The 18,875-nt window shown below is 45.1% G+C and overlaps 1 protein-coding gene across 1 annotated transcript in view; it reads right to left on the bottom strand.

The window, feature by feature from the left end:
- The window catches only part of adam19b (ADAM metallopeptidase domain 19b), a 155,991-nt gene that overhangs the window by 63,334 nt on the left and 73,782 nt on the right, over window positions 1-18,875 (bottom strand). Inside the window, exons 4-5 of the mRNA XM_055642611.1 lie at window positions 9,772-9,850; window positions 8,889-8,965 (exon numbers count right to left, since the gene is read on the bottom strand). Coding sequence (XP_055498586.1) covers window positions 8,889-8,965; window positions 9,772-9,850 — 156 coding nt within the window. The remainder of the gene's footprint in view (window positions 1-8,888; window positions 8,966-9,771; window positions 9,851-18,875) is intronic.

Raw genomic sequence — 18,875 nt, 5'->3', positions numbered from 1 at the left:
TCAGAGAAGCACTGTTCAGAAGTCTGATACAGAGGGGAAGAAGCTGTTCTGTACTTTAAAGTTTTTGTATCTTCTGCCGATGGGTGCGGGGAGAAGAGGGAATAACCGAGTTGAAAATGGTCCCTCATTATGTTGGCTGTTTTCCTGAGGCAGTGTGAAGTGCAGATACAGTCAATGGTGGGGAGTATGGGCTATGTAATGGACTGGGCTACATACATAACTCTCTGCAATTTATTTTGGTCTTGAGCAAAGCTACTCACATTTCTTTGCATTTTTGTTCACACTGCTCACACATGACTGTGCTGCCAGATTCAGGGACAATAAGATTCAGGGACAATAAGATCATAAAATTCGCAGATGACACAATAGTGGTGGGACTCATCAGCGGAGATGACGAATCAATGTACAGGGAGGAAGTAAAACAACTAGTGGACTGGTGCGGCAACAACAATCTAGCATTAAATGTCGACAAAACAAAGGAGATGGTTGTCGACTTCAGGAGGGCGCAGCCAAAACACATACCCCTCAACATCAGTGGCACCACAGTGGAGAGAGTGGAGAGCATAAAGTTCCTCGGAGTGCAAATTACAGACAGTCTCACCTGGTCCAGGAACAACACTGGGATTGTCAAATGGGCCCATCAGCGACTGCACTTCCTGAGGAAACTCAAACAGGCCTCACTCCCCACCAACATCCTCAGGACTTTCTACAGGGGCACGGTGGAGTCTGTACTCACATACAGCATAAACACGTGGTACTCCGACTACAACTGCTCGGACAGGAAGGCTCTGCAGAGGGTAGTGAGGGGAGCATAGAGGATCATTGGCGTCTCCCTACCCTCGGTACAAGAACTGTTCCAGATCGCTGTCAGAAAAAAGCTCTGAGAATAGCTAAGGACAAACTGCACCCCCTCCACATGCACCTGGATCTCCTGCCATTAGGCAAGAGATACCGTAGCATCAAAGCCCAGACTACAAGACTGCTAAACAGCTTCCTGCCACAGGCTGTGAGGCTGCTAAACAGTCACTCTGTACTCACAGTCACCTGATTCTGCGGCATTGCATTGACATTTTAATAACTCTGGCACTGGCCACTCAAATCAGCTGCCCTGGACATTTTAATGACCGGTTTTACTGTATTTTAATGTTGCTGTTTTACCTGCTTTTAACTATTTATACTGTTTCATCAGGGACTGGATTGTTTTTATTGTTGTTATGTGTGAAATGTTTTTAAGTTTCATGTGCGATGCTCCGGTATTCCCTGGGAAACGTCTTCTCATTTTGCACTGTACAATTGTAGCTTTGCAAGATGACAATAATGATTGATTGATTGATTGATTGATTGATTGATTGATTGATTGATTGATTGATTGATTGATTGATTGATTGATTGATTGATTGATTGATTGATTGATTGATTGATTGATTGATTGATTGATTGATCGATCGATCGATCGATTGATTGATTGATTTTACCAAATGGAAAAAAAGTCCACAGTTCATTTTCTATTCGATGAACAGGCCGAATAAAACAGTAAAGTGCTGCTATTTCTAGTCAGGAAGAGCAAATAAAGACCTTCCCTTCAGTTATATCCTTCTTCACAACTTTGCCCATTTTGAGCCGCAGTTCAGTTAAGTTCATTTTCTTGTGAACTCATCACCCTTCACTCTAATTCTCGGTTGACAAGGTAGAAACCTACTCCAATAATTGCTGGGGGTTGGAGATTGAATGGTAAATACTGACAAAACATATAGAAAAATCTTCTGGCCATCTTTAGTTAAAAACACAGGGTTGTTCAACATCAAGAGGACAATTTTAATTCTTCTTCTAAAAGGATGTGCCTCCATAAATGTAACAATTTAAAATATTATGGTAAAGTTGTAGTTATATAGTATGGAATTAGGCCCTTCATTCCTAGCAATTCATGCCAAATAAATGCCTTCCTGAGTTTGCCCCATTTGCCTACATTTAGGCCAAATCCTTCTAAACTTTTCCTTTACATTTACTTGCCTCTCAAGGGGCTGTCCCACTTGGGCGACCTAATTGGCGAGTTTAGAAGAGTTTAGGAGAGTTTGAAAAAATGTCATGTTGAAGACCTCCTTCGACTATGTAGAAGACTAACTTCATCTAGCTACGACTAGCTACAACTACAACTAACTTCGGGAAAATTGGACAATGAATAGTGGAGAGTGAAGATGACCTCCTTCGACCTCCCTTCGACTATGATGAAGACTATCTACGACTACCTTCGACTACCCTCGATTACCTACGACTAACATGCCGACCTACTACGACCTACTATGACCTACTACAACTATACCTAAGAGTAAAAAGAGTATCGATTTTTTCCATGGCGACCTTTTTTTACTCTCGGGCATTTTTCAACATGTCGAAAAGTACGCCGCGTCCTACCTGAGGACTCGAGTACACGGGGGCTACTCCCAAACATGAAGGAGAGTTACAAAGACCTCCTACGACCTTGTGTCGACCATGCTGCGAGTATGAGTCGAGGGCAAACTCGCCAGAACTCGCGGATTAGGTCGCCCAAGTGGGACAGCCCCTTAACACTTCCTCTGGGAGCTCGTTTCTCATACCACCATCCTCTGTGTGAAAAAGTTCTCCCTCATGTCCCCTTTATATCTTTCCCCTCTCACCTTAACTGTATGCTCTCTAGTTTTTGACTTCCCTCCCCTGGGAAAAATATTGAGACTATTTGCCTTCACTTTGCCCCTCATTATTTTATATACCTCTATATGGTGACTCCTCGGTTTTCCACACTCCAGGAAATAAAATCCCAGACTATCTAGTCTCTCCTTATAACTCAAGCCCTCCAATCCTAGGAACATCCTTGTGCATCATTTCTGTACCCTTTTCAGTTTAAAGACATCCTTCTGATGGCTCAGCAGCGAGAAATGTACACCATACTCCAAGTGCGGTCTCACCAACGTCTAGTATGGTTGAGACATGATGTCCCAACTCTTCCACTTGATACCCTGGCCGATGAAGGCAAACACCTTCTTCGCCATCCTATCTACCTGTATCGCCACTTTAAGGGAATTATGTACCTGTTCTCCAAGGTCACTCTGTTCTACAATACTCTCCAGGACCCTGCCTTTGTTTAACTTACCAAAAGATAACACTTCACACTTGTCTGAGTTACATTCCATCTGCCATTCCTTGGACCATTTTCCAAGTCGATCTAGATCCTGGTGTAATCTTAAATAACGTTCTTCACTGTTCATGGTGTCACCGGCAAACCTACAAACCGTGCCGCCTACATTTTCATCTAAATCATTAATATAGATTGTGGTCAACAGTGGACCAACACTGATTCCTGTGGCAAACAGGGCCGGATTCAGATAAAGAGAGGCTCTAGGCTATTCCACTTGTGGCCCCTCCCAATCCCTCACCCCCACGACTAGAGGAAGATGGAAGAGTGTTTTAAATAATTTGAGTAAAGCCAAGGATGATGACGAGTGTTTAAAATTCCGCAATTCGTAATTCCTGCTCTAAAGGACAAAAAATGTTATTGTTAAATACCGTGGTGATTGAAAAAAAATGCGTAAATGTTAAAATGAACACTGCGAAAAACTTTTGCTATAACTGAACTTTGTAAACAGTTTGTGGAATAAGCAGGAATTTCACAAAATGGGATCCACTTGAGTGAAGAAAAAAAAAATTTGTATAATATTTGGGAAATATTTCTTGAATTGCTCCTTATTGACAATTATATTGCAAAATCTGAATCAAATCTGCTTCCAAAAACCATTTACAAAACGAGTATGCTTTTTCGTATCATTAACAAAGATGCTACAAATAAGCTTAGTTTTATTACTAACGTGACAGTGGCAGCCACAGCACTGCACAGTAGGTTTCTAGCAATGATTATCAGCTCTACCCCTAGCATTGCTCCTTGCCAACTTCCTAGTTCAAATATCTTTGCACTTTCCTACTTACCCCTGAGTTTTGACTTTAGAAGCCTGCAAGTATCTACTGCTTACTGGATCACGTGTTAAATTTGCCAGACCCCGGTGCCACCAGATTGACACTGATGTGCAGCCGAGCGTGGCCAATGAGATAAGGGGCTGGAAAGCTGCGCTTTTCAAAAATGTATTTATTGCCAGTGCTAGTGTTGAGTTATCGGCTTAAAACAGTATTATTCTGAAATGGAGGGCAAGGAAAATTACTGAAGAGTTGTTTAGAGATTACAGTGTGTTGTCACAGCATATGTAAGAAAGGGTTATGACAGTGTCAAAAATATTATACACCTTGGCCCACTACATTTTGAGGCCCTAGGCTTCAGCCTGCCAAGTCTATAGGTAAATCCGGAACTAGTGGCAAATCACTAGTCTCGAGCCTCCAATACTACCCTCAGATTCAATCTACCAAGCCAATTTTGTATCCAGTTGGTTCTCAGCTTGGATTTCAGATAATCTAACGTTCCAGACCAGTTTACTATGCAGGACCTCGTCAACTCTTTCAAACATCTTATTTTCAGATTCAAAAGCCAACCACTAAGACAACGCCAAACTAACAATCACCTTAACTTTTAATCAGTCTGACGAAGGGTCTCGACCCGTAACGTCACCCATTCCCTCCCTCCAGGGATGTTGCCTGTCCCGCTGAGTTACTCCAGCATTTTGTGTCTACCTTCGATTAAAACCAGCATCTGCAGTTCTTTCTTATACTTTCATGACTCATACCTAGTTTCGTCACCATAACAATGAAAACTAAAGGTCCAGTTTTGAAGTGTAAGCTATTGACAAAATAAGTCTGCCAGGTGGCGCACACATATCGTGAAAAACCAAAGAGCAAAGATCTCCATCTGCACACAATGTGTTCTCTATTTCTATGTAAACATTAATAAACGGATCTGATTGACCTTGACAAAATACCCCAGCTGGAAGTTCATTGTATTTATCCGGGGAGATGACTTGTGGTTCCTCTAAGTTATAAATACAAAAATTCTTTTTATACTGACCTCAGACATGCAACTGCCAAACATCTGCTCTTACAATACCCAACTGCTGCCATGCTGCTAAGATCCCACTTCTGATCCATCTTCACTTTGAACTTGGCTTATTGTGTGGAACAAAAAGTTTCCAAGTAACATGACTCAAGTAACAAGTTACTGGTTATTTTAAATAGAAGACATATCCATTCCAAGTCGGCATTCCAAGGGTAGACGGTTTACCAGCAGCTAAACATTAAGACTGGAAGATCGTAGATAGTTGGTTTGTACATCAAGCCGTTAACGCTGTTAAAAGGAACATCCCAACATCCATAGTGTGTAAAAGGGCAAGATGCCAAAACACTACAGACCCATCCCCCCACTGATGTAAATACATTCAAGGGCGAGTCACACCCTGGCCACTCCCTCTTCTACCCTCTCCCATCGGGCAAAAGGTATAGAGGTGTGAAAATGCACATCTCTAGATTCAGGGACAGTTTCTTCCCCGCTGTTATCAGGTAAATTAATCATCCCACCACAACCAGAGGACAGTGCTGAACTACTCAATCTCACTTGTGACCCTGAGGCTTTCTTGATTGGACTTTCCTGGCTTTACCTTGCACTAAACGTTATTCCCTTATCATATATCTGTAAGTGGGTCGACTGTAATCATGTTTAGTTTAGAGATACAGCACAGAAACAGGCCCTTCAACGCACCTAGTAAGCACCGACCAGCGATCCCCGCACAATAATACTATCTTCACACACTAGGGACAATTTACACATAGACCAAACTTGTACATCTTTGGAGTGGGGAGAAAACCGAAGATATTGGAGAAAATCCACTCAGTCATGGGGGAACGTACAAACTCCGTACAGATAGCACCCGTAGTTAGGATCGAACCCAGGTCTCTGCGCTGCAAACACTGTAAGGCAGTAACTCTACCGCTACGCCACCGTGCCACACACTTGTCTTTCTGCTGCCTGGTTAGCAGGCAAAAAAGGATTTTCACTCCACCTTGGTACACGTGACAATAAATTAAACTGAAACTGTGACTGGAAGATCTTAGATATTGGTTTGCACATCAAGAAAACTTAATGCTGTCAAAAGGCAGCTTCCGAACATCCATACAGTGCTTAAAAGGGCAAGATGCCAAAACAATACAGACCCATCCCCCCACTGCTACAAATACTTTTTCCCCTTTGCCCTCTGATATGTCTGGCACTCATTCAGTGAGCACATGTTGGAAATAGGAAGGAAATCGGGAGCACATTTTCTTCATTCCATTCATTCATATATTCCTGTGATTTTCTTTTCAAGCAAAATCTTAAACAACATTGTGGGTCTCAATAAAATAATAGAGATGTACTGGTAACTAGCAAAAAACAGCCCCCATAGCAAGGGCAGTGTACAGGTGCAAGTTTAATATGCGATAAATATCACAGCTTGACCTAGGTGCTTATTCCTTCCTCTATAAGAAATATGCTTCAGCAATTTAACCTTCCACTGTAACTACTAGCACCAAGAAGGACAAGAGCAACAATACAATGATAACATCACTATCTCCAAATAGGTTCCCAGCTTATACATGAACATTTATGCCCATTCCTTCATCATCCTTGGATCAATTTTTCCAGAAGTGGCGGCGCTGCCCTGGCAGCAGCGGCTCGCCTGCAGTCCGTTTCTTTTTACTTTTTTGTGTTGTTTTTTTTCGTTTTGTCTAGTTAAGTTTTTGGTTTTTAGGTTGTGTTTATGTGGGGGGGGGGGGGGGGGGGGGGGGTGAAACGGGGCTTGCTGTCTCTCCCTTCGGGGGAATGCGACTTTTTTGTCGTATCCCCCTTCTCTGCCTCCGTCTGCGCTGAGGCCTAATGGCGGAGCTGGCGACCTCGAGACTCCGGAGGCAGAGCCAGTCAGGACTTGCCCTGGGCTCGCTCCCGTGAGGGCGGTCCGGCTCGGGGCTGGAATGGCGCTCCCGTGAGGGGCTGTGACGCTCCCATGAGGGCGGCCCGGCGCGGGGCTGAGACTCTCCCGTGAGGGGCTGTGGCGCTCCCGTCAGGGCGGCCCAGCCCGAGGGTGGAACGGCGCTCCCGTTGGAGCGGCCCAGCTCAAGGTGAAACAACGTTCCCGTCAGGGCGGCCCAACTCGAGGGAGGTAAGGCGCTCCCATCGGGGCGGCCCAGCTCGAGGGAGGAACGGCACTCATGTGAGGGCGATGCGGCTCGGGGCTAGAACTGTGCTCCGGTGGCTGGGACGGCATTCTGGCAGCGATGACCTGAGTCCGGGGTTCAGCCGCGGGCCAGCGGCTGCGTACGCTGGACTGGAGGGCGGCAGCTTCGACCACCCCGGGCCGCGGTGTTTGAGCCGGCCCGTTTGCGGGGTTCGGTGAGCTGCGGGACTGTTTGTACCATCGCCCGGTGGGGTATCACCTCAGCGCAGAGGGAGAAGAGGAGGGAAGAGACTGCAGCCCTAAGATTTTTTCCTCCACCGCAGTGAGGAGGTGCTTGGAGGATTCACTGTGGTGGATGTTAATTTGTGTTTATTGTTGTTTTTTATTGTATTATTGTATGTATGACTGCAGGCACGAAATTTCGTTCAGACCGTAAGGTTTGGATGACAATAAAGGAAATTCTAATTCTAATTCTAATATCCTGGAATTCCTGACCTAGCAGTCAACCAGACTGAGTCAGTGCATTCTCCAATATAGCCAATAGGTTAAAGCCCTGTCCCACAGTACGAGTTCATTCCAATAGCTCTCACGAGTTTTTAAAAAATCAAACTCGTGGACGTCTCTTAGTGGCTTGTAACACTAACGGCAGGAAAGACTCGCTAATGGCAGGTAAGCTCGGTAAGACTCGTGAAGATTTTTCAACATGTGAAAAATGTCCACGAGAGCCCCGAGTACCGACGAGTGGCCATTACCGTAAATCTCCGAGTTCGAAGCAGGGGAAACTCGGGAGAGCTCTTGGAATGAACTCGTACCGTGGGACAGGGCTATCAGGGATTGAAACCATACTTCAAAGGCATGAATAAACAATGTAATTTGACCCTTGAAGCAAAGGTGCGCTATTGGGTTCATTTTTCTTCAGGCAGTACCATGATAAAATCCCTTTTTCTTTCTATGTGAGGGGGCACTATCTGAACAGCAGCAGGCTCTCCCAGTCACCAACCAGGCAAGTCCTACAAAAGGAATTGTCTGGAAGCTGCATGTGGTGCCTTGACATGAACTAGTTGCCCCACCCCCCAGATTTCCTAAATTCTCCTCACTACAGCAATTAATTATCTATGAAAAATATATATTTTCGGTGAAGTTCTTCTGTGAGGTTGTGAAAGATGCTACCCAAATGCAAGTCTTCTGGAATCGTGTGGGAGTAAAGTCATTGCTGAGGCCATATTGGATCAGGGAGAGGACTCACCTCCACCTTTATTCAAGGGAGTTAGAAATCAGTCAACAAACAACAGCATTGCATACTTTCCCTCCTTCTCTTCCCCTTCACTGCAGAGAAGTGTGCTTATCACTAGTGGGAGAGTTTAGGACCAGAGGTCACAGCTTCAGAATTAAAGGACATTCCTTTAGGAAGGAGACGAGGAGGAATTTCTTTCATCAGAGGGTAGTGAATCTGTGGAATTCTTTGCCACAGAATGCCGTGGAGGTCAAGTCAATGGATATTTTTAAGGCCGAGTTAGGTAGATTCTTGATTAATACGGGTGTCAGGGGTTATGGGGAGAAGGCAGGAGAATGGATTTAGGAGAGAGCGATAGATCAGCCATGAGTGATTGGCGGAGTAGACTTGATGTGCCAAATGGCCTATTTTTGCTCCTAACACTTACGACCTTATGAGAGATTCATGAGATAATTTTACAAATCAAACAATTATTTTATTTCTCGTCAAGTAGATTGTTATTTATGGCCATCAAATACATGCACAGTCAGTCTTACCGCAGGCCTCCGCATGTGCTCAGTACTACACTGGAATGCTCAAAGCCCTTCACATTGCCATGGTAAAAACAGTGCGCCTAAAATAAAAGCACACAGTGGTACAAATTAATAATGCAAGCATGCAAGGCTTCACGTGCAGCAACTGCTTAGGTTAATCTGTTAGGGTCACAATGGATTGCCATATTATTTATTTACAATATCGAAGACCATTCAGCCCATTCGAGTCTATACTCACACTCGAAGCATTCCAATCAATCCCATTCCCCAGTTTATTTTCCAGTAACCTATTCTCCCTCGCCAGCCTATTATTAGGTACAGCAGCATAGTGACTAGACTATAGGACATGGAAACAGGCACTTCATCCTAACGGTGCAGGAAGGAACTGCAGATGCTGGTTTAACCAAAGTTAGACACAAAATGCTGGAGCAACTCAGCGGGACAGGCATCATCTCTGGAGAGAAGGAAGGGGCGACGTTCCGGGTCGAGACTGAAGTCTGAAGAAGGATCTCAACCCGAAACGTCACCCTTCCTTCTCTCCAGCGATGCTGTCTGTCCCGCTGAGTTACTCCAGCATTTTGTGTCTAAGTTCATCTCAACTCGTCCATGCCGACCATCTAAGCTAGTCCCATTTGCCCTTGTTTGACCCATATCCCTCTAAACCTTTCCTTTCCATGTACCTGTCCAAATGTGTTTGTTTTTTAAGTTGTTATTGTATGTGCCTCAACCACTTCTTCTGGCAGTTCACTCCACCTACGTACCACCGTCTGTACAAAAGCTATGTAGATGACATACCTTGGTCACTTGCTTTAGTTTCACTAGCTGCATCTCACAGTCACCTGCATCCCACCCATACCCAAATGGTCCGTGCATTACACAGGCTCACCTTGTGACTAGGGGAACTGGTCCTTCGCTTTCCATCCCGGCCATAATGAGTCTCGGCATAACCCGGTGCCAATAGTTGCCTGAAAGAGAGACGGAATTCCATTTAACACCTCAGTAAAGTTTTCAAGGCTTTTGAATATCAGAATTCACTTTCAATAATAAGAAAAAGGTCTCGTCCAAGTCCACATTTGAAAGAGAGCCTCCATAGTCCCTGGGAAAATATTTGCAATTCTGGTGATATCCAAGGGAATGAGCACAGGTAGTTCTGCTATAAAGCATGTTTCCACTATGCTAATTGGAATTAACATGATTAATGGAAATATTTTCTAATGTAGATATAAAAAGAGTTGGAATTATCTTTAATCCGACACGCAAAAGCCATTTAGTGGCCCCTTTTGGCTCTTCTAATCACCTGCCTATTCTTTCCCCCTTTCTTTATATTCCTCAGGCTTGGCTGATTCCATCCTTTCAAGCCTTGTATGTGCTTCCTATTTTTATTTTAAACCCAATTTACTGTTTCTTTGGTCGTCCAAGGTCCCCTTACTTTGTAATCCTTATTCCCCCTCCCAAGCCGGTTCTGAACATTAATCGACTGGCCTTTAACCAACTCCCACGTCAGATGTAGACTTGCCGAATAACAACTGCTCCCAATGTGCAGTCCCAAGCTCCTGCCTAATGACATTGGAGTTAATCTTGCTCCCATTTAGTATCTTCCCACAAGGCCCAGCCTTCTTCCTACTTAAAACAATCTTAAAGCTTGTGGAGTTATGTTAATTATCCCGCAAATGCTCTTCCTCTGTAACACCAGTCACCTGGCCAGGCACATGTCCCAACACAAGGCCAATTTGAGCCCTTCTCAGGTTGGACTATCCACATACTGTTTCAAGAAGCCCTCTTGGATACACCTCACATATCCTGCCCCATTGAAGCCTTTAATTACTGTGCAAGTCCCAGTCAATTTGAGATAGTTAAATAGATAGCCTCCTCCATTGTCAGAGTGAGGCCTAGTGCAAATTGGAGGAACAGCACCTCATAGTTCGCTTGGGCAGCTTACAACCAAGTGGTATGAACATTGACTTCTGTAACTTCAAGTAACCCTTGCATTCTCCCTCTCTCCAATCCCTCCCCCTTCCCAGTTCTCTGACCAGACTTACTGTCTCCGAGTACATTTCATCTGTCTGTTTTGTTGTTATCTTCTCCCAGCTAACAATGAGGTATTCTATATTTTCCGTGATTCACATTCCCTTTGCCCTGTTTTCACACCTTACACTTCCTTATCTATGTATCTCCCTCTCTCTAGTCATCAGTCTAAAGAAGGGTCTCGACCCAAAACGTCACCCATTCCTGCTCTCCAAAGATGCTGCCTGTCCCATTGAGTTACTCCAGCTTTTTGTGTCTACCTTTGGAGTAGTTAAAGTTCCCCCCTCCCCCATCCTTCTTATTATGGTGGCATCGTTCTATCTCCTCCAGTTCCTCGTTCTTGTGAAACACATGCTTCCCTTTGGAACGGTCATTACGTGAAAGCAAGTTTTTCTTCTGCATTGGATGTAACAGATTTTTTCAATTTTTACGCTCGTAGAATCATGGTGACCATCACTAAAATCAAAAAAATCTATTGCTGTTCAGAAAGCAAACAAATGACTGTTGTTTACAGCCCCTGAACTCTCTCATCAATGGTAACATTGTCCGCGCTCACACACGAAAAATAAAAATCTGTTTGTGTTTTTTTACAAAACAAGCATAGTGACCCATTCATAAAAATCAAACGGATTGCGAGTGCAATAACGAAGCATCAACAGTGTATTTCCAGAACTACATGCAGCAGTATAGATGGATGGTTGAGAAGGAGAACCATCACATCTATTTCACAATTCTAATTCTAAGGGAACCTGGATAATGTTGACTGTAGCTCACTAGTTCACCTTGCCCAGAACAGTAAACACCAGAGGATGTGATCTATGTATGAAAGGGTTAAATTTAAATCCAATCTGCGGAAACAATGCTTCTCTGAGTGACTGAACAATTAGGGTCCCTCAGGGAAGCAGTTAGTATTAAATCAAATATAATTTACATAGATTTGGTTTGGAAAATAACATTTTGAAAGGCAGAATATAAGTAACGAGACATGACAAGTGAAATTAAGGTATAATTGCTTCCACCATCCCCTGAGGAAGACATGACTCCGTTACATTATTTCTGAGGATCAGTTTTGAATCTAGCCTTTTACAAGTCTGTGTCACGTCCTGTGGATGCACACAGCCCTTGCAAGGAAAGAGTTGCCTTTAAACCTATGTCTCCAACATTGGCCGTTTTCTTGCTCTCACGTCTGGGGTTGGTGTAGACTAATCAATAGGGATTAGACCGAGTGAGGCCCAGTGCAAATAGGAGGAACAGCACCTCATATTTCGCTTACACCCCAGCGGTATGAATATTGACTTCTCTAACTTCAAGTGACCCTTGCTTTCCCTCTCTCTCTCCATCCCTACCCCTTCCCAGTTCTCCAACCAGTCTGACTGTTCTCCTGATTAAATATTATCTGTATGCTTCGTTGTCACCTTCTCCTAACTACCAATGACCTATTCTACATTTTCCTTGATCCGCATCCCCTTTGATGTCTCAATTTCACACACCCTTATCTCTGTGTCTCCTTCTCCCCTGACTCTCAGTCTGAAGAAGGGTCTCAACCCAAAACGTCACCCATTCCTTCTCTCCAGAGGTGCAGCCTGGCCCGCTGAGTTACTCCAGCATTTTGTGTCTATCTTCGATGTAAATGAGCATCTGCAGTTCCTTCCTAAACATCTAATCAATGGGGATTAATTGCTATGGTTAGTCACCATCCTCTTTATCTTTGTATCATGCTCTAGCAATAGGATAGGTGAACTATTAAGGGGCTGTCCCACTGCGACCTAATCCGCGAGTTCTGGTGAGTTTGCTAATCCGCGAGGTCCTAGAAGGTCTTTGTAACTCTCCTTCATGCTCGAGGGTAGTCCCCGCGTACTCGAGGCCTCAGCTAGGTTGCGGCGTATTTTATAACATGCTGAAAAATGCCCGCGAATAAAAAAAGGTCTCCATTGAAAAAATCAATACTTTTTTTACTCGTAGGTTTAGTCGAAGTAGGTCATAGTAGGTCGGCATGTTATTCGTAGGTAATCTACGGTAGTCGAAGGTAGTCGTAGATAGTCTTCAACATAATCGAAGGGAGGCCAAAGGAGATCGAAGGAGGTCGTCTTCACTCTCCACTGTTCGGAGTCCAATTTTCCCGAAGCTAGTCGAAGCTGGTCTTCAACATAGTCGAAGGAGGTCGAAGGAGGTTTTCTACATAATTGAAGGAGGTCTTCAACATGACATGTTTTCAAACTCTCCTAAACTCTTCTAAACTCGCGAATTAGGTCTTCGCAGTGGGACAGCCCCTTTAAGCCGGTACTATTTTCATCCATCAATTCCTAAGTTCATAAGCTATACCTTCAAAGGAAAGTGACATTTACTAAGGAGCAGCTAGTTAGTGAAGACGAGTTTAGGGTCATGCTTAGAACATCAGAGTCTGTTGAACCAGTTTTTAATTGGTTGTGTGGGAACTGCAGAGTTGATTTTGTGCCTGGAACCTACATTTTGCAGGTTCCTTTGTTGCCGCCGTAATCAATTCCAGGAAGTTTCATTTCCATTTCCTAGCCAGACCACTTCTTTATAGGGGAGTGTCTAGCCAATGACCTTAAAGAAACAGGCTCCAGTTTACCTTGGAGTTCTGATCTGGTGTGAATGATCCAACTAACAGCCTAAAGGGCCTGTCCCACCAGCATGCGACTGCATGTGGCGAGCGCGACCTAACGTGGTCGCTTGAGTCATATGGCCTCGCAGGGCCGGTCCCACTTCGATCGCTGGAGCCATTTGGAGTTGTGCGGAGCTGGTCCCGACATCGCGGGGGGCTCCGAAAAACTGACACGGTCCAAAGATTCCGCGCGGCAACGGCCTGTCGGCCCACAGCCGCATTGAGCCCGTACGCACCGCCTCGACGGGCGTATGCAGCAACCCGACGCCATACGCAGCGTCTTGACGGCGTACACCTAGTGCGTGGCTTTGCGCGATGACGTCACCGCCCGGCGTGGCATTGCACGATGACGTCACCGCCCGGCGTGGCATTGCGCGATGATGTCACCGCCCGGCGTGCCGTTGCGTGATGACGTAACCGCCCGATGCCGTGCGACGTCTAAATTCAGTCGGCCCGCCTCCTGCCCAGCTGATTGGTGAGTATGATGTCGGGACCAGCCCCGCACAACTCCAGACGGTTCCGCAGTTTGAATTGGGACCGGCCCCGCGAGGCCATACGCCTCAAGCCACCACGTTTGGTCACACTAGACGCATGCAATCACATGCTGGTGGGACAGGCCCTTAAGTTAAAATAAATATCACTGCTCAGGACCACTTCACCAAGATGGTGTTTGCTGAGGAGGAGATCTGGTTGAAGTTTGCTGGATAAACGAACGCTCAATTGGAACATTGCCTGTCTACTGGACAAGACAAGTCTGGAGATGATTTAGTGCAGTTAGCAGTAATAAAGTCTGTGTCTATAAATGAAAGATTTCACTCTCCTCAAAATGAAAGGCTCTTAATCAACATTACATTTTAAAGTGTTGGATTACAAGAAGAGTATTTTCTTTTCTCCACTTTCACACACTAATCTCCCATCCCCGAGTCCCACATTGCTCTTTCATCACTATTCTCTCCCCTCCTCCTGTTTCCTTCCACCTATATCCCTCCCTCTGACTTTACATTTCACTCATCTTCGCTCCTTATCTGACACCCTTTTGTCTCCTTTGCCAGTTACTCCATGCATTTGCCAATGCAGCCCCCCCTCACCTTTATCACCTATCATTTGCCAGGCTTTGTCCCACCCCACCTCTTTTTTTCCAGCCTCCTCCCCCTCCAATCATTCTGAGAAATTGTCCCGACCCAAAACATCGCCTGTCCAGCCCCTCCACAGATGTTGCCAGACCCGTCGAGTTCCTCTAGTACTTTGTGTTTTGCTTGAGCAATTTAATTCCCAATTGCATGCTTTATTTTCGAGGTTATCTTGTGCGATTCTAAGTATTTGAATACAAGGCCTCTTGTTCTGTTCCAAAATCTTTAACTGCAACTGAACATAATTCTTCGACCGCTGCAAAAGGGCAGCTGACAACCAGGGAAAGACCTAGTGACGGCCTGGAGAGACTGCTGACCAGAGGGAATAGACCCCACCGGGGCTGGCATGGACTAGCTCCTCATACCAGCAGGATCCATCGCTAATCGGCATTTTGGATCCACCCTTATATTGCTACGGAAGGAATCGACTATGAATAAGAGAACTAGCACAGCAATTGACAGAGCAGCAGCCCTGGCAGGGCATAAGCTACGAAGCTGCATCTGTGGCTGGGAAAAGATAACATCAGAGAAGAGTCTCAAGATCCACCAGGGCAGGGAAAGATGCCTGGGAAAGCTTGGTGTGGGGCCTCGCAGTGACCATTACCTTCTAAGAGGGAGGCCAAATCAGTTGAGTGAAGCCCAGTGGCAGGTTAACCACCACGGTCCACAGGGTATCAGCACCCCAGGCGAAGTTCAACCAAGTACTGTCCCACCAACGGTCACGAGTCCAGAGCCCAACCAGCCACAGTCAGCGGTAGAGAGGAAGATGGAAGGAAAAAAGCTGAATGGAGCAGTCACTGGCTGTGGCTGAAGAGAAAAGATGCTGCCTGGGCTGCCACGTGACCATCTAGAGGCTAACCATAAGAACCACACCCAGGGCTGATCACCCTGCGGTGGTCCTGCCTCGACTGAGGGTGTCTTGTGATAAAAGGCCGAAACACCCAGTGATGTTGAGGTACACAACTGAAGATGTGTCTGATTGGTAGCAAAATCACCTAGTGGTCACCCCGAAGAATACCGGGTGTCAGTTGTGGTGAAGAACCTTAGGGATTGTAACATCCAGTCCTACTAATCAATATTCTGATGTGAAATGTGTAGGAAGAAACTGCAGATGCTGGATTACAACGAAGATCAACATAGAATGCTGCAGTAAGTACACGGGTCAGTCAACAGCTCTGGATGCATGGAGTGGGTGACATTTCGGGTCGAGACCCTTCTCTCACTCTCAGTCTGATGAAGGGTCTCGACATGAAGCATCACCCATTCCTTCTCTCCAGAGATGCTGCCTGTCCCGCTGAGTTACTGCAGGACTTTGGGTCTATCTTCTGATGTGAACCTTCATCTAACCAGAAAAAACTTGCATATGTGCAATATGGTTTAAGATTTCTTAACAAAATGCTTTACAGACAAGGAACGAGTGGGGCAATGCAAGGAAACAGAGCAGCTAACTCCGGCATCAGGCAGCTTGTGCAAATAACAATAACCATATAACCATATAACAATTACAGCACGGAAACAGGCCATCTCGGCCCTACAAGTCCGTGCCGAACAATTTTTTTTCCCCTTAGTCCCACCTGCCTGCACTCATACCATAACCCTCCATTCCCTTCTCATCCATATGCCTATCCAATTTATTTTTAAATGATACCAATGAACCTGCCTCCACCACTTCCACTGGGAGCTCATTCCACACCACTACCACTCTCTGAGTAAAGAAGTTCCCCCTCATATTACCCCTAAACTTCTGTCCCTTAATTCTGAAGTCATGTCCTCTTGTTTGAATCTTCCCTATTCTCAAAGGAAAAAGCTTGTCCACAGGTGATGGTGGAGAGATGAACCTTGGCTGGATACAAAGGCATTGTTCATGCTTGTCTTTGAAATAGTGCCGTTAGATATCTGAGTGTCTTCATGTCTTATATAACAGACAGCACCTCTGAGAGTGCAACATTCCCTCAGTACTGCACTGAAATATTAACCCCAGAGGTAAAGGTTTTGTGGGGAAGGATCTCAGACAGCAATCTAGATCTACAGAACTGCAGAAGGCTGTGAAGGCCAAGTCAATGGATATTTTTATGGTAGATTAGTATGGGTGTCATGGGTTATGGGGAGAAGGCAGGAGAATGGGGTTGAGGGGAAGAGATAGATCGGCCAGGATTGAATGATGGAGTAGACTTGATGGGCCAAATGGCCTAATTCTGCTCCAATCACTTATGAACAAGAACAAATATCATTTCCTCACCGGATATTGAGAGGCTGGGCACTGCGTGACTGTCCGACAGAGACTCAAAGAGGCCACGTGAATGGCATTGGTGCTCAGCTCATTTTATGTATTAACTTGGCAACATCATGAATGCATAGATTGACAACACTATGAACGTCGAAGGATCCTGACCCAAATGCCACCTATTCATTCCCTCCACAGATGCTGCCTGGCCCACTGAGATACTCCATCACTTGTGTTTTGCCACCAATGTAAATAAACCCATTACTGTTATGTACTTTTTGCTTGAAATTTTTAATGAATAAAGTTTATTATTGAAATAAAAAGTATTAACCCTAGATTATCTGCTCAGGTCTCTGGAGTAGAAGTTGAACACACAGGCTTCTCGTCTGTAGATATCTATGCCAACGTGGGTAATTGCTGCCAGAACATAATCGGGTGGTGTCATAGAAACATAGAAACATAGAAAATAGGTGCAGGAGTAGGCCATTCGGCCCTTCGAGCCTGCACCGCCATTCAATATGATCATGGCTGATAATCCAACTCAGTATCCTGTACCTGCCTTCTCTCCATACCTCCTGATCCCTTTAGCCACAAGGGCCACATCTAACTCCCTCTTAAATATAGCCAATGAACTAGCCTCAACTACCTTTTGTGACAGAGAGTTCCAGAGATTCACCACTCTCTGTGTCGGTTCCAGTATTAAAATCATAAACCTATCTGGGTGTGTGCAGTCCTGTTTATACTCTTGGCTGGATGTAAGGATCCCAGGTGCTTTTGAATGGAACCAAAGGCATCTGCCCAGGGATCTGGTTGATGCATCTCCCTCGACTAATGTCAACAGCACGATTTGCTGGCCTTACTCTTTGTGACATCTTATTGTGTACAAATGAACAGCCTTATCTCCTATCTCACAACCATGACACCATATAAAAATGGAAGGATAGCGCTTCTGTAGAGTCGCAAGTTGATCTCTTTACAATTGACCTCATCAACTGTGCATTATAGACAATAGACGTGTGCTCCATTCCACTTAGATGGACAATGGAGGACCCAGCGTGGGGGGAACCAGCGTGGGGGGTGAGGGGAAGAACAAAGGAGGAACTGGCGTGGGGGGGGAAGGTGGGGAGGGGGGATCTGTAGCTTTGCCAGTGCCCTTTATGGGCGACTATTTGCATACCTTGGCAAAGTATGCAAGCAAAGAATGTCACTGTGACTTGTCACACATGACAATAAAGTATTCTATCCTATTCTATCTTGAAAGTTATACTTGAATTTCCCGAATCCCTGACTCCGGCCAGAGCTGAATGAAAACAACTGTATTCCAACCTCTTGTTTGAAGTGACACGGTAAGAACAGGAAATCCCACCACTGAGCTGCAGATCTCCACGAGTTGGTCTCTTGGGGGAAGTAAATCTGAGACAGGAAAAATTAATCAAAGCATCTTACAGCTTGGAAGGAAGCCATCTTTGGGTCATGGGCTTGTCGGTCCTTTGAAATATCTGCTAACGAGCCCCTGCTTTCCCTGTAGCTCTCTGATTCTTTACAAGTTCCCTACTGAAGATCACCACGGAACCTCAGACAGGGCATCCCAGATCATAAACATCTGCAGCAGAAAGTTATTATATCACCCCTGCTGCCTTTTTCACCTTAAGCCAGTATCTTCCTACATAAAATCTTCTGCCATGGTATCAGTTTGGCCTTTCTTATCCTATTAACCCCCACTGCAATTTTGAACACGTCGATATAATCTGTCTTCAATTTGCTCATTTTTTGGCAGCATCTGTTCTTCCTCCAGTCAATTCCAGCATATAAAAATAGCCGCTGTGAAACAGTAGGCCAAGACTGATGTCATCTCTCCGCTCGTTCAAAACCAATGGGAGCAGAACTAAAACCCACGATAGTGATTGTCGGATCCAATGCAAACACTGAAGGAGGAAGGTTGCCCTTATTTTGTCCTTCGTAAACTAACAGCTTGTGTTAATCCA

The sequence above is a fragment of the Leucoraja erinacea genome, chromosome 11, assembly GCF_028641065.1.
Source record: "Leucoraja erinacea ecotype New England chromosome 11, Leri_hhj_1, whole genome shotgun sequence".
Classification (NCBI taxonomy): domain Eukaryota; kingdom Metazoa; phylum Chordata; class Chondrichthyes; order Rajiformes; family Rajidae; genus Leucoraja; species Leucoraja erinaceus.
Note: the sequence above shows the minus strand (reverse complement) of the source record. Positions and strands in the feature narration are given on the sequence as shown.